The 15,209-nt window shown below is 43.6% G+C and overlaps 1 protein-coding gene across 4 annotated transcripts in view; it reads right to left on the bottom strand.

Moving 5' to 3' along the window:
- Positions 1-15,209, bottom strand: part of NINL (ninein like) — a 179,211-nt gene that overhangs the window by 71,158 nt on the left and 92,844 nt on the right. For 2 of the 4 annotated variants that reach the window (XM_064373519.1, XM_064373551.1), the window contains exon 2: positions 5,049-5,239. In XM_064373519.1, the coding sequence (XP_064229589.1) occupies positions 5,049-5,228 (180 nt within the window). In that variant the 5' untranslated portion in view covers positions 5,229-5,239. Of the gene's footprint in view, positions 1-5,048; positions 5,240-12,386; positions 12,407-12,439; positions 12,454-15,209 lie in introns of those variants that run through there. The other 2 variants (XM_064373615.1, XM_064373583.1) reach the window with 2 other exon arrangements.

Here is a 15,209-nt window from a genome sequence, read left to right as displayed (position 1 = left end):
AGATGAATAATAAAATTAGAATTTTACTCGTTTTAATCACAGATCCTTTTGTTTCTTTGATAATAATTACCAGCTGACTTTCTGCCATCCATCAAAGAGCAGTGGGATCTGATGGCCCAGTTTGGTGCCATTTTAGTCTGATACCACCTTGACCATGCTTGTCTGTTTTCCTGTGTCTTTCTCTAAAGCTCACAAAAGGTGAATGGCAGCCCCACATATTCAGGTATTTCACCAATAGGATACACCATCCCAACTCTGCATGATCTCAGACTCACTCATCACAAAGTAAAGGGGCTGGTGTGTGTGATCTAGAGGTACTTTCAACTTCAAATTACAACTGTCCCACCGTATGCCCAGGGGATTGGTTCCAGGACCCCTGGCAGATACCAAAATCCAGAGATGCTCAAGTCCCTTGTATAAAATGTAGTATTTGCATATAACCTACACATAACCTCCTGTATATTTTAAATTAGCTCTAGATTACTTATAATAGCCAATACAATGTAAATGGAAGAAAAAAGGCTGTACCTGTTCAATACAGATGTGACCATCCATTTTCTTCTGAATATATATATATAAGACAATATAACATATATATAACACACACATATGTATATGTGTTTTTTTGTGTATATATATTAGAGACAGGGTCTCACTCTATTGCTCAGGCTGGAGTACAGTGGCACAATCATAGCTTACTATAGCCACAAACTCCTGGGCTCAAGCAATCCTCCCACCTCAGCCTCACAAGTAGCTAGAATTATAGGTATGTGCCTCCACACCCAGCTACCTTTAAAATTTTTTTGTAGAGACAAGGTCTCACTCTGTTGCCCAGGCTAATCTTGAATTAGGCTTAAGCAATCCTCTCAGGTTGGCCTCCGAAAGTGCTGGGATTACGCATGTGAGCCACCACACCTGGACTGTTTCATTTTTATAATGAGATTTCTGTATCAATAACTAACATTTATATAATATCACATATGTTAGTTACAACAAGGACTAGATATGTAGTATTCGTTTTTTCTGGGTTTTTTGTTTTGTTTTGTTTTGTTTGAGATGGAGTCTCGCTCTGTTGCCCAGGCTGGAGTGCAATGGTGCATTCTTGGCTCACTGAAACCTCTGCCTCCCAGGTTCAAGCAATTCTCCTGCCTCAGCCTCCCAAGTGGCTGGGATTACAGGTGCATGGCACTACATCTGGCTAATTTATGTATTTTTAGTAGAGACGAGGTTTCACCATGTTGGTCAGTCTTGTCTCGAACTCCTGACCTCAGAACCGCTTTTATGGGTTTTTTTTGAGATGGAGGGTCATTCTGTTGCCCAGGCTGGAGCGCAGTAGTGTGAATCTCAGCTCACTGCAACCTCCATCGCCTGTATTCAAGCAATTCTCCCACCTCAATCCCCTGAGTAGCTGAGTAGCCTCCTGAGTAGCAGTCATAGGTGCCTGTTTTGTATTTTTAGTAGACACAGGATTTCACTATGTTGACCAGGCTGCTCTCGAACTCCTGATCTCAGGTGATCTGCCTACCTCCATCTCTCAAAGTCCTGGGATTACAGGAGTGAGCCACCATGCCTGGCCTAGATATGTAGTATTTGAATCAAAAAGCCAATTCATTCTCCTGGATAAAGGGTTTATCTTGGTTTTCTTGAAGACTCACTGAAATCTCTACCATTTGGTTTGTTGTAGAAAAACAGGGACACCTATATGGATATTTCTGGCTTGATACCTGCTTCCCCTAAATCTCTGTATGATGTTCCACCTATAGGGGCTGTGGGAGCTCTGCCCTGTCTGTGGGACGAAGCAGGGAAGCAAGCAGAGACAGAACAGAAAAATCATCCACCATGACCAACCATCTCAGAGGAGACAGGATCAAGTGAGAGAGAGGTGAACACTGGGCACCTGCAGCGGCGGCAGGGTGCTCTCGAAATGTTACAGAGAGAAGAGAAAGGATAATCTCAGAGTAGAGTCAAGGGCACTAGTGCAAACAAAGTTACTTCTTAGTTTATCTAACATCTGACTTGCTTTCTGGGAACAGAAAATCATGGCTATAGGAGAGAATGGAGCTGGGACAGACAGAAGGATGATGGCTAGACATTCATGGCTGTTCCTGGGGGAGCTGAGTCAGAAAGGGCCTGGCTCCTGCAACCGCTTGTGGTACCCATCTTTCTTCTCACACCCTCCCCATACACATATGAGAAGCCTCAGGCCCCCTGGAAGGAAATTCTGTCTCCAATGAGCCGCTTTTCAGGATGCGTGGACAGGTTTCAAGTCAGAAAGCTCATGTAACCCAAGCGGATTTTTTCTCCTTGTTAATGTTCTAATACTAATCATGGTTATGCTGTCACAATTGAATGCTTCTGTCTTGTATCATTCCTGTAAATACAAAGTGTAAAGTGAAGAAAACCTTGGGAATGACATGGCTTATCAATCACCAGAGCCTGCAATCTGAACGTGGACCTAAAAGTTACTCTTTTGTTTTGGAATTTTCCAAAGTTTAATTTCTAAATTCTCAATTTTTTAAAAATATCGGCCGGACGCGGTGGCTCACGCCTGTAATCCTAGCACTTTGGGAGGCCGAGGTGGGTGGATCACCTGAGGTCAGGAGTTCAAGACCAGTCTGGCCATCACGGAGAAACCCCATCTTTAAAAAAAAAAAAAAAATCAATTCAGCAAGATACAGACTCAATTTTTCACAAATGTGACTTTTGTTCATCTAGGTCCCAAACACAATTCCAGGTGATATCAACAGAGGCTAGATCATTATCTATCAATAATACATTTGCCTTCTTAAGCCCATTTTAAAAGGCAGGAATAGAAAACAAAGTCAGAGAAAGGGCATGAGTTTGCCTGAGAAGAGTTCCTTACGAGGGAGGCACAGTGCTCTGCTGACGGGGCAGGGGAGGCTTCTTTGAGGAACTAACAAGAGGTCTGATTCACCTGGACTCTACTAGGCCAGCAGTGAGTTGTTCTTTTCTTCATTTGTTTTGGCCCAAGGGCCAATTCAGGAAAATTTACTGGCTGGGTTTTTTTCCCCTTATTCAAAATAAAAATACTGGTGGGTGCAGTGGCTCACACTTGTATTCACAGCACTCTGGGAGGCCAAGGCAGGTGGATTGCTTGAGCTTAGGAGTTTGAGAACAGCTTGGGTAACATGGCAAAACCCCGTCTCTATAAAAAATACAAAAATTAGGCAGGTGTGGTGGCGCAGGCCTGTAATCCCAGCTACTTGTGGGGCTGAGGCGGGAGGATCGCTTGAGCCTGGGAGGTAGAGGTTGCAGTGGGCCAAGATCACTCCACTACACTCCAGCCTGGATGACAAAGTGACACCCTGTCTCAAAAAACAAATAAAAAGAAAATACTGAGTCTTGTGAAAAAGAAGTTCTTCCTTCAAAGTTAAGATGACCAGCAAGATAAGGCACTGCTTTTAGCACTAACATCCGGGAACATTTTAAGAAGTAGGAACACAGAATGAGAAAAAAATTTTTACAACCTACCCATCTGACAAAAGGCTAACATCCAGAATCTACAAAGAACTTAAACAAATTTATGAGAAAAAAACAACCCCATGAAAAAGTGGGTGAAGGATATGAACAGACACTTTTCAAAAGACGAATTTATGCAGCCAACAAGCATGTGAAAAAAAAGCTCATCACTGGTCATTAGAGAAATGCAAATCAAAACCACAATGAGATACCATCTCACACCAGTTAGAATGGCAATCATTAAAATATCTGGAGACAAAAGATACTGGAGAGGATGTGGAGAAATAGGAACACTTTTACACTATTGGTGGGAGGGTAAATAAGTTCGACTATTGTGGAAGACATCATGGCGATTCCTCAAGGATCTAGAAATAGAAATACCATTTAACCCAGCAATCCCATTACTGGGTATATACCTAAAGGATTATAAATTATTCTACTATAAAGACACATGCACATATATGTTCACTGCAGCATGTTTACAATAGCAAAGACTTGGAACCAACCCAAATGCCCATCAATGATAGACTGGATAAAGAAAATGTGGCACATATACACAAAGGAATATTATGCAGCCATAAAAAAGGATGAGTTCATGTCCTTTACAGGGACATGAAGCTGGAAACCACCATTCTCAGCAAACTAACACAAGAACATAAAATCAAACGCTGCATGTTCTCACTCATAAGTGGGTGTTGAACAATGAGAAAATATAGACACAGGGAGGAGAACATCACACATGGGGGCCTGTCGGGAGGTGGGGTGGGGGGGCTAGTGGAGAGACAGCAGGGGGCGGGGGGATTGGGGAGGGATAACATTAGGAGAAATACCTAACGTAGATGAGCGGGGGATGGATGCAGAAAACCACCATGGCCTATGTATACCCATGTAACAATCCTGCACGATCCCTACATGTACCCCAGAACTTAAAAATAAAAAGCAGCAGAAATGGGGAGGTGCTTTTTAGTGTTTTGATCATGAAAGCAGGTTGTAGTCTAGGACCTAGATCCCCATTCTAGATTATCTTGACCTTCTGACTGAAAAGAACCCTCCAATTTCACATTTTCTATCTGGCCTAGATGAAACTGGACATGGCTATCTGGACATGGCTATCCTTTGTTCTTGCAACTGTAGCTTGCAATTGTTTTGTCCAGCTCCTAGATGGATTTCAAACTGTGAAACTGTATCAGACAATCTGCCTTCAAGGGACTGTGATGCTTTCTCTGATTACCAGCGTGAGCTGCTCACAGGTCCAGCCCATGTGGTTTTTGTGAACCACATACCACTGGCCCATACGAAACTCCCTCCCCATCCTGCCCCTGTGACAAACCACTAAAATATCTTTCTGGAAAAACAAAACCTCTGGAAGTTACATTAAAAACAAGTAATCTTAAGAAACCACTTTCTACAATGCAGAATTTCCATAGAGGGAAAAACTAGGACACTGTTCCATTTTCTAATAACTTTCCTTTGACACTTGTATCCTTATTCAGCTGATATTTATCAAATGCCCTTAAGAGCCAATTATAGACCCCTGTGCTTTTCTTCACGACAAGTCCAACACTCACCCTGCCGAAGTGATTGTTTCCGAGAAGTGTCTGCAGGAGAACAGGCACCTGCTGCTCCAGGTGAAGCTTAAGGCAGAGCTGGGTCAGTTCCTCACGGTCCAGAAAGCCGGTCCCTGTAGTGTCGCAGCTGCTGTAGACCTCCCTGAGCTGTGAGACATAGTGATTCTCTTCTTCATCCATCCCATAGCAGACTGGCAGTGTGCAAGGGAAAAAGAAAACATCAGGACACTGTCCTGCCTCCCCTCCCGTTCCCACACTAAAGGTGAGTGCTGAGCTATGTGGTCTAGGTGGGGGCAGGAGCAGGCATGTGGGGAAGGCACCAGGGAGCCTCACAGGGCCAAGCAGTGGGAGGATTTAGCTCTACCTTTGCAGGAGAGGCCAGAGCAGGTTAATAGGGAATGAGGATAAACAGGCCCTCAGTCATCAGTCACAAGAACCAGAATTTCTTTGTTGTATTAGAAAAATCCATTAGGTCAGGTATGGTGACTCACGCCTGTAATCCTAACACTTTGGGAGACAAAGGCAGGAAAACTGCTTGAACCCAGGAGTTCAAGGGTGCAGTGGGCCATGATAATGCCACTGTTTTCCTGGGCAGCAGAGTGAAACCCTATCTCAAAAAAAAAGAAAAAAAAAAGAAACTATTATAGAATAATTAGAAAATAGAGATACGTAGTATAAAGAAAACTAAAACCATCAAAAATTCCACTACCATCTAAAAACACTATTATTAATATTTTGGCCAGCATACAGTCAATTTTTTTTTGAGGGGGGGGCAGCGTCTTTCTCTATTGCCTAGGCTGGCGAGATCTCAGCCCACTGCAACCTCCGCCTCCTGGGTTCAAGTGATTCTCCTGCCACAGCCTCACAAGTAGCTGAGATTACAGGTGTATGCCATCACACCCGGCTAATTTTTGTATTTTTAGTAGAGATGAGGTTTCACCATGTTTTGGTCAGGCTGGTCTTGGAACTCCTGACCTCAAGTGATCTGCCTGCCTTGGCCTCCTAAAGTGCTGGGATTACAGGTGTGAGCCACCACACCTGGCCCAGATTAATTTTTCTATATACATATACAAATTTAGTTTTTTTCTTATAAGGTTTATTATTATTTTTTTACAAATGATGAGTAAAAGTTTTACTAAATTGTACTAAATAAAAGTGCTTACAATAAGAAAAAAGGAAACTCCAATAAAAATACAGAGGATATTAATAAATCACAAAATAAATATATAATTAATAACCATCCAAAAATGCTGAAATTAAAACCAAAATATGCTATTTGTAACTGTCAAATTATCAAGACTAAAAACGCTGGATGCCTGTCATAAGCAGGGGATCTTACCCACTGCTGGAGGAAGGAACTAGCAAACATTTCTGGGGAATACTTCGTCTGCATATCAAGAATACTAAAAATATTAACTGGCCTTGTTATCTCACTTACATGAAATTCCTTATATTTAAGAAAATAGAGCTATAGACAAAGATATGAGTTCATCAGAATACTATTTATATAAAGAAAGGAACAAAATAACCTAAAATATCCAACAAGAGAATAGTTTGTCAAGTTATTGTGTATTTATATGACAGAATATTAAATAGTCTTGAAAATCACATTTATTTATTTTTGTTTCTTTAGAGACAGGGTCTCACTCTGTCACCCAGCCTGGAGTGCAGTGGCACAACCATAGCTCACTGTAACCTTGAACTCCTGGGCTTAAGGGATAGATACCCTCGCCTCAGCCTCTCAAGTAGCTGGGACTATGGATGCACACCACTGTGCCCAGCTAATTTATTTAAAATTTTTTTACTGAGATGGGGGTCTCACTATGTTGCCCAGTCTGGTCTCAAACTCCTGGACTCAAATGATCTCCTGCCTTGGCCTCCCAAAGTGCCAGGATTACAAGGTGTAAGCCATTGCACCCAGCCAAAAATCACATTTCTGAAAAATATTTAATAGCATAGGCAGTAGCAGAATAAAAACTGTTTATACTAATAATAATAATAACTAATATACCTACTGGTCAGTTTACAGATAATAATTCATTTATGCCTTATAACACTTCTACCAAGAAGCTTCTGCAACTTTCTGGGGGAAAACATATTTTTAAAAAGGGGAAAAAAAGAAACAAATACACCGAAATGGTAAGAGATGCTTTCATGGTATTACACATTTGTATTTCCTATTTTACATATGTTTATATTATCTCAAAAATTTTAGAACAAGGCCGGGCACGGTGGCTCAAGCCTGTAATCCCAGCACTTTGGGAGGCCGAGGCGGGTGGATCACGAAGTCAAGAGATCGAGACCATCCCGGTCAACATGGTGAAACCCCGTCTCTACTAATACAAAAAATTAGCTGGGCATGGTGGCGCGTGCCTGTAATCCCAGCTACTCAGGAGGCTGAGGCAGGAGAATTGCCTGAACCCAGGAGGCGGAGGTTGCGGTGAGCCGAGATCGCGCCATTGCACTCCAGCCTGGGTAACAAGAGCGGAACTCCGTCTCAAAAAAAAAAAAAAAATTTTAGAACAAGTAGAACACTTGTGTAACTAGAAAATGTTACTAAAACATAAAAAACATTAATGCCCTAAAGATATTCAGATAAACCACATAAAACCACCAATATTAGGCCATCGTTCTGACCCACAAAAATGGCAATTTCATCTGGTTCAGCCTATGAGGTAAGCACAAGAACTAAGGAACAATTCTAAAAAAGAGAAAATATAAGGAAGCGACAACATGAAAAGTCAATCAAGCTCATTCATAATCAATCTGTAAACATGAAACAAGGAAGCAACATCTCTTTCCAGCAAGGCATAGCACAGTAAATGCCAGTTCTATATAGATGTCGCTTTAATGTGGCGGGTGGCGTTTACTTGCCATCATCCACACGGGGTAGGGAGGTCAGAGTCAGGAGAAGGTATGAGGAGTTGAAATCTGTTCAGATCAACTCCCCAGTGGAAAATCTGTAGGCTCCTCATTTTACTCGGGAAAATAATATAATCAATGATATAAAAATTAACATTAGCCAGGTACAGTGGTGTGAGCCTGTAGTCCCAGCTTCTCAGGAAGCTGAGGTGGGAGGATCACTTGAGCCCTGGATTCAAGGCTACAGTGAGCTGTGATCACACCACTGCACTCTAGCCTGGGTGACAGAGCAGGATCCTGTCTTAAAAAAAAAAAAAAAAAAAAAAATTAACATTAAGTAGAATCTTCACCATGACATTTCACTGTGATTGCAGAAGGTGAACACAACTGAACTTTTAATTAAACACCTGTTGATAAGCTGTAAAAACAGGCAGTATCCACACTGAGAATGAACAAACTGGTTCATGTCGCAGATTGCATGCAGGTGAAAATAATAATCTACTCAGCATCTGCATGGGCCTGCCCTATTTGCTAATCAAATTACTCATCCTTTCTTAGACAGGAGTACACAGAAGTTCAGACAGAGTGAAGAGGAGTGACCTGTGAACATCTGTCCCCTCTTTCAGACTGTTTTGAGATGGTAACTACAAAAAGCATTTAGAATGAAAATGGACAGAAAACCATAAACAATAAATCAGAAAGCAAACTAAGCCTGGGCAAAGTGGTGGTGAGACCCTCTCTCAACAAAAAATAGAAATAGGCGTGGTGGTGCACACCTGTAGTCCCAGCTACTCGGAAGGCTTAGGTGGGAGGATCACCTAGAGGCCAGGAGGTTGAGGCTGCAATGAGCTGTGATAGCGCCACTGCACTCCAGCCTCAGCAACAGGGCCAGACAAGAAGAGAAAAGAGAGAAAAGAGGGAGGGAGGGAAGGAAGGAGGGAAGGAAGGAGGGAAGGAGGGAAGGAGGGAAGGAGGGAAGGAGGGAAGGAAGGAGAGAGAGAAAGACAAGTGGCGAAATTCAGAATGTAAAAGGCAGGGAATGGGACAGAGAGGGCAGAGTGGCTGGGGGAAGTATCCCAGGCAAAGGTGAGCAGGATATCACCAGTGCCCGATTTCCAGCCCTTTCCCGTGTCTCCAATAATCATGAAAAAATCTGTTTTGAAAAATTCATCCACTTTTTTCTGTTTTATCTTTAGTTGTAACCAATTCAACCATTTAGAGTATACAAAATAAGCAAACAAAATAAGCCTGTCCCTCTACCCTCCCAGCTTCCCAGAAGAAATCACTGCTTGGGGCACAGGCTTTGAGATCATTTCTAAGTCTCTGGAATAGATGGGTGGCGAGGCACACACACGTACATAACACAGACACACATGTATTTCCACATAAGTATAACAAGTATAACACTGAACACATTATTTTCCAACTTGTTTTTAAACTTGCACTGAGAGATCTTTCCCTGCCTTCCTCATTTTAAAAAATGACAATGTGCTCCTGTGTGTAGGGCTGTAACATCATGAACTATTAGTATTGTCACAGAGAGACAGGGTTTTCTCTTACATCACCTCCTGCTTGCATGGGCATATGTAATCTCGAGGGCAGGGGAGAAGACAAAACCTCCTGCACTGAACACCCCTGCTCCTTCCTCTTCATGAGCCCTCAAAAGCGTGAACCAACCACTGTTTCCTCCGGATCATGCCCCATAAGCTGTGGCTCTGGGAAGGTCCAGGAGTGCTCCCCGGGCAGCTGGGCTTGGAGGAAACACACGGCTAGGCTGTTTTTCCAACATCAGAGGGTAAAAAAGGGACCTCTTCATCTCCTGGCTGTGGGCAGGTCCTGCACCTCAGCCAGCTGGGGGTGCTTGGCCTTGGCTCTCAGCTTTCCCTACACTACAGCTATTTTTACTACACCAGGGAAGGCACTAAATGGGGACTCAAAGTTCTTTCTCATAGGCATATTTCCCTTTCTAAACAAGAGAGGGAAAGTCTCAAACTGGAACCTCCAGAGCCCTGGTTGCCCCTAGAAGGACAGCTTTGCGTGTGGCCAGGCCTGGCCCACAACACTGCAAACCCTCTGTGGAGCCAGGAGAGGCACAAAGAAGGAAAGATCCCACCATGGCTGGGACTGCAGGGGCAGCAAGGCTGGAGAATGAGCTCCTGCATTGCCACCCACAGCAGCTTGGCCCGCTGTGCCCCTCCATACTTGGGGATCTCAGGAGGCCCCAGCCATGCCACTTCCCTTTTTCCCAGAGCCACAGATTTATGCTTTCGAGGCTGGGCTGGGATTTCAAGAAGAGGGAAGGAGCTTCAGTTCCCATAAGACAGTTCCCATTCACAGGAAAGCTGGCCAGCAGGGCTGGAGTTTGGTAAAGAGCGGCCCCCTCTGGCCCTGCCTTCGAGGGCTCATGGCACAGGCAGTAGGGCGAGCCCACCCATCTGACCAGCCAGTCCCTAAGGAGACCTGCAGCTCTGCCCCACTGTCCCCATGTGAGCAGGGCAGCACAGGCAGCCCCTGACACTTCTCAAGGCTGCACCGAGCCTTCTCAAGCCCATGGCTGAATTACTGGGCGTTCAGAGCTGCTGCTCTCCTCTCCTTCGCTCCTGCATCTCGGACTCTGCCCAGAGAGAGAGCAGGTGCTTCACCCCTACTGCTGAGTCAGGTGCAGGCAAGAGGTGAGTCAGACACAGCAGGTCTACAAGTCAGTCAAAGACTTTTCTGTGACAATTCCCCATCCAAGACAATATCCAGCCACATTTTCAAAATAATGGAAACAAGGAACTACTGTCTCTATTTACGTACACCCAATAGAACCTGTCCTCCCCTCATCCCAGGAAGGGGGACAAAGTGTCTTTGTGTAGCCTCTCAAATACCCCATGACCAACCTTAGCAAATGAGGGAGCTGGAAACCCTGGCCAGGAAGGCTTAGAAAAACCCCAAGGCTTCACAGAAGACTGCATTCACCTGGAAAGCGGCCTGACTCAGCCACACAGGAACCCTGCTGCAGACAGGCTGGCTGCTTCAAGTGGCTGCCCAGGGATCCAAGAGCCCCAGAACACAGCCCAGGCAACAAGACAGCAGACAAACCATGAACCTCGAGGAACTGTGGAGGGTCTCAGAAGCAGCGGAGCAGCCTGAAGGTGGGGCTCAGAATTCTGATGTTCACACACACTCCACTCCCTGGAGTCTGGAGCGGGTGATGCCAGACAGATGTAGGAGAGGAGAGTAATGATGGGGCTGAGCCCAAGACACATACACGCACACAGAAAAACTGCACTACCCATAGAGGGTGAGAGGAAAGCCATTTCAGCCAGGAAACGAAACAGACTGCTGGGCAAAAAGAACGATCCGAGGCCAAGGGAGGTTTCCTGGACACTGACACGTTACGGTGGCAAAACAAACGTCAACGGCAGGATCAGAAGACAAGGAAAACTCCTATAAAGGATATCTAAACAATAAAGATAAAAAACGAGAGAGAAAAAAAGGGAAATTAAAAATCAATCCCATACAGTAGTCAAATCAGTGTGGTCCCAGCACAGACAGACATGGGCCCATGGGACAGAATACAGACACCAGAAATCAACCCCCATGTATATGGTCAAACGATCTTCAAATGGGGGTGTTATGAGCACAAACAGGAAAAAGACAGTCTCTGCAATAAATGCTGCAGGGAACGCTATAGATATCCACAAGCAAAATAATTCAGTTTAACCCTTCCCTTCTTTCAGATATAAAAATTAAATATTGCTGGGCATAGTGGCTCATGCCTGTAATCCAAGCACTTTGGAGGCCAAGGCGGGCGGGTCACCTGAAGTCAGGAGTTCAAGACCAGCCTGACCAACATGGTGAAACCCAGTCTTTTTAAAAAAATTTTATAAAATTAAATTTAAAATTTAAAGAAGTTAATAAAATTTTTTAAATTAAAAAAAAATTAAATTTTGTGTAATTTACCAAAAATGGATCAAAGACCTAAATGTAAGACCTGAAACTATAAAACATTTTACAGTTTTAACTAGTTTTTTTTTTATAGTTTTATACACAGAGAAAAAGCTTCTTGATGCTGGATTTGGCAGTGATTTTTTAGATATGTCACTAAGAGCACAGGCAACAAAAGCAAAGATACACAAAGGGAACTTCATCAAACTTGAAAACTTCTGTACAGGAAGGCACTGTGGGGCCCTAATGAGGGAAAAGGAGCCAGGCTGGCAGGAGAAGGGAAAGCCAAAAGAGAAGCAGGCAAGCTCCAGGACACACAGTCCGCCTGTGCCCAGCTTCTCACCAGACACCTGCACATTAGCTCACTGCAGCCTTGGCCTTATCAGTACTGCACAAAGCCTTCTTCAGCATGCAGCATAAACACGATTCTATAAAATCCCCAGCAAAGCTCTGTCTGTTTGCAGTCAGCTTCTCTCTTCCTGCTCTGTCTGTTGCACCCTTGCAACACATTTTTCTACTTTCTCTCTGCCTTTCCTTACCTACCTACAATGTAATTTTCTACTTTTTCTCTGCTTTGCTTGGTAAATTCTTCTTACCCCTGCGCCAACAGCCTCAGACAGTCACCGCTCACCTGTGACGATAAGAATTCAAAACAGCATCTCAAAGACACAGTCATGTATCACTTAACCATGGTGATAAGTTCTGAGAACGTGTTAGGTGATTTCATTGTTGTGCAAACATCACAGAGTGTGCTTGCACAAACCAAGATGGCACAGCCTACTACAAACCTAGGCTACATGGTCTAGCCTATTGCTCCTAAGCTACAAGCAGGTTCATGTACTGAATACTGGTGGCAGTTGCAACACAATGGTAATCCAAACGTATCCAAACATAGAAAAGGTACAGAACTACAGCATTATAATCTTACGGCACCATCATGGTATATGCAGTCCATCACTGACTGAAACATTGTTATGTCATGCATGATTATATATAGTCATCCTTCTATCCATACGAGTGGTTCCAGGACCCCTTATGGACACCAAAATCACAGATGCTCAGCTCCCTCTATAAAATGGTGTAGTATTAGCCTATAACCTATGCATAGCCTCCTGTATACTTTAAATCACCTCTAGATTACGGATAATACCTAACACAAGGTAAATGCTGTGTAAGTAGTTGTTATACCATATTGTTTAGGGAATAATGACAAGAAAACAAAAAGCCTCTACATGTTCAGTACAGAGACAACCATCACAGGCCTAACTACATTTCTGATCCATGGTTAGTTAAATCCACAGATGTGGAACTCACAGATACAAAAGGCTCACTGTACTCCTGTGTACAATGGAATATTATCACACCTCAAAAAGGAGGAAAATCTTGTAATTTGCAGCAACATGGATGCGCCTGGAGGACATTAATGCTAAGTGAAATAAGGCTGGCACAGAGAGACAAACGCTGCAGACCTCACTGAGATGTGGACACCAGAGCAGCTGACGCAGAGAATCTGAGAGTGGAGCGGGAGTGACCAGGGGGTGGTGTTGGGGGATGTGGAGATGCTGGTTAAGGGTGCAAAGGTTTGGGTAAGATGTGAATAAGTTCTGGCAATCTACTGTACAACATGGTGACTATAGTTACTAATAACGTATTGTATATGAGAAAATTGCTACGAGAGATCTTAAATGTCACCACAAAAAGTATTAAGTATGTGATGGGACAGATACGTTAATTAGCTAAATTTAACAATTTTATAATGCATACATATTAAAAACATCACTTCTTATACCATAAATATATGCCATTTTTATTTGTCAATTATACCTTCATAGACGGGTGGGGGAGAAGTTCTAGAGATCTATTACACAACTAAGTGAATATAGTTAACATTACAGAACTGTACACTTAACAATGGTTAAGAGGGTAAATTTCATGTTATGTGTTTTTTACCACCACTAAATTTTTTTAAGTAAAATATATTTTTTTAAAAAAGAAAGAAAGAAAAATGTTCAAAATATGGTGGGCTGCTTTCTGAAACTGTCTGATTCTGTTCTCCTATAGCACTTTTATTTGGATTTTCTCCTTGCCTCCCTCTCCTGCAAAATAATCAATCCCAAAGCTCTACACATCCTCGAAAAGCCCAGAAAAGGGAGCCAAGGGAAGGGAAAGGGGAAATGACTGGAAAAATACAAGACTTTTCCAAGCAGAAATGGAAAAGTCCTCCCACTTGGGGCAACAAATGAAAAGCACCTGCACCAAGAACATCCTCGCAAACTTCAGAGCAAACTAATGACTGAGCCCCAACTACACATGTCCAGAGAGAAACAGCAGCCCCACATCACAGCAGCAGGGGTCAGAACAGCACTGTGCCCACAGCAGCAAGGCTGAAAGTTCACAGCCAACCCAGGGCCTTCCATGTGTTCAGGATAGAGGACTTTCTGCCTGCCCAGGAAGCTATATAACCCATGCTGAACACACAGCTCAGCATAATGAGGGGTGAACCAAGAAAGATGAAGACACAGTCTCAGGATCTGGGCTCCATCCAAGCAGGGAGGCTTTGGTGTAGAAGCTCAGCCGGGCCAGGGATATGGGGTGACCCACCCTAAACAGACTGCTATGTACTGCCTGCTGAGCATTTGGGAAAAATAGGGTAGGCTTTTGACAGGGCTGATGGAGCATTTGGGAAAAATAAGAGTGAGTTAAATGTAAGCCAGGGCAGTGGCTCATGCCTGTAATCCCAGCACTCTGGGAGGTCCAGCCTCACTGATCACTTGAGGTCAGGAGTTCAAGACCATCCTGGCCAACATGGTGAAACCCTGTATCTACTAAAAATACAAAAATTAGCTGGGCATGGTGACAGATGCCTGTAATCCCGGCTACTCAGGGGGCTGTGGTGAGAGAATCATTTGAGCCTGGGGGTGCGGATGTTGCAGTGAGCTAAGATCGCGCCACTGCACTCTAGCCTGGGTGATAGAGTGAGACTGTCTCAAAAAAAAAAAAAAAGGTGAGCCAGTAAAAGCCCAGACAACATCAGCCTCTATAAAGCCACACCTGGCAAAAGAGTAGAAGTGTAATTGTGGCCAACCTGTGGGTTCTGCAGTGGACAATGTTACACAGTGACAATAGTGAAAACACACAGTGGCCACTGAGGAGCCTGGAGAATATAAGAAATAACAGCAGAATGAGGTTTAATGACCTTGCTCATACTCTGTATGCTATAAAATAGTACAATTAGGGTACGGACACAAACATTAGGAGAAATATCTAAGACTGAAACGTGGCTCCCTCTAAGGAACGAGACGGGAAGGTGAAGGCAACAGAGGTGACTGCTGATGTCAACACACACTTTTGTAAACTTTTTTTTTT

This window comes from Aotus nancymaae, unplaced genomic scaffold (assembly GCF_030222135.1).
Source record: "Aotus nancymaae isolate 86718 unplaced genomic scaffold, 86718_ANA_hifiasm-v0.15.2.pri h1tg000001l, whole genome shotgun sequence".
Lineage (NCBI taxonomy): Eukaryota > Metazoa > Chordata > Mammalia > Primates > Aotidae > Aotus > Aotus nancymaae.
Note: the sequence above shows the minus strand (reverse complement) of the source record. Positions and strands in the feature narration are given on the sequence as shown.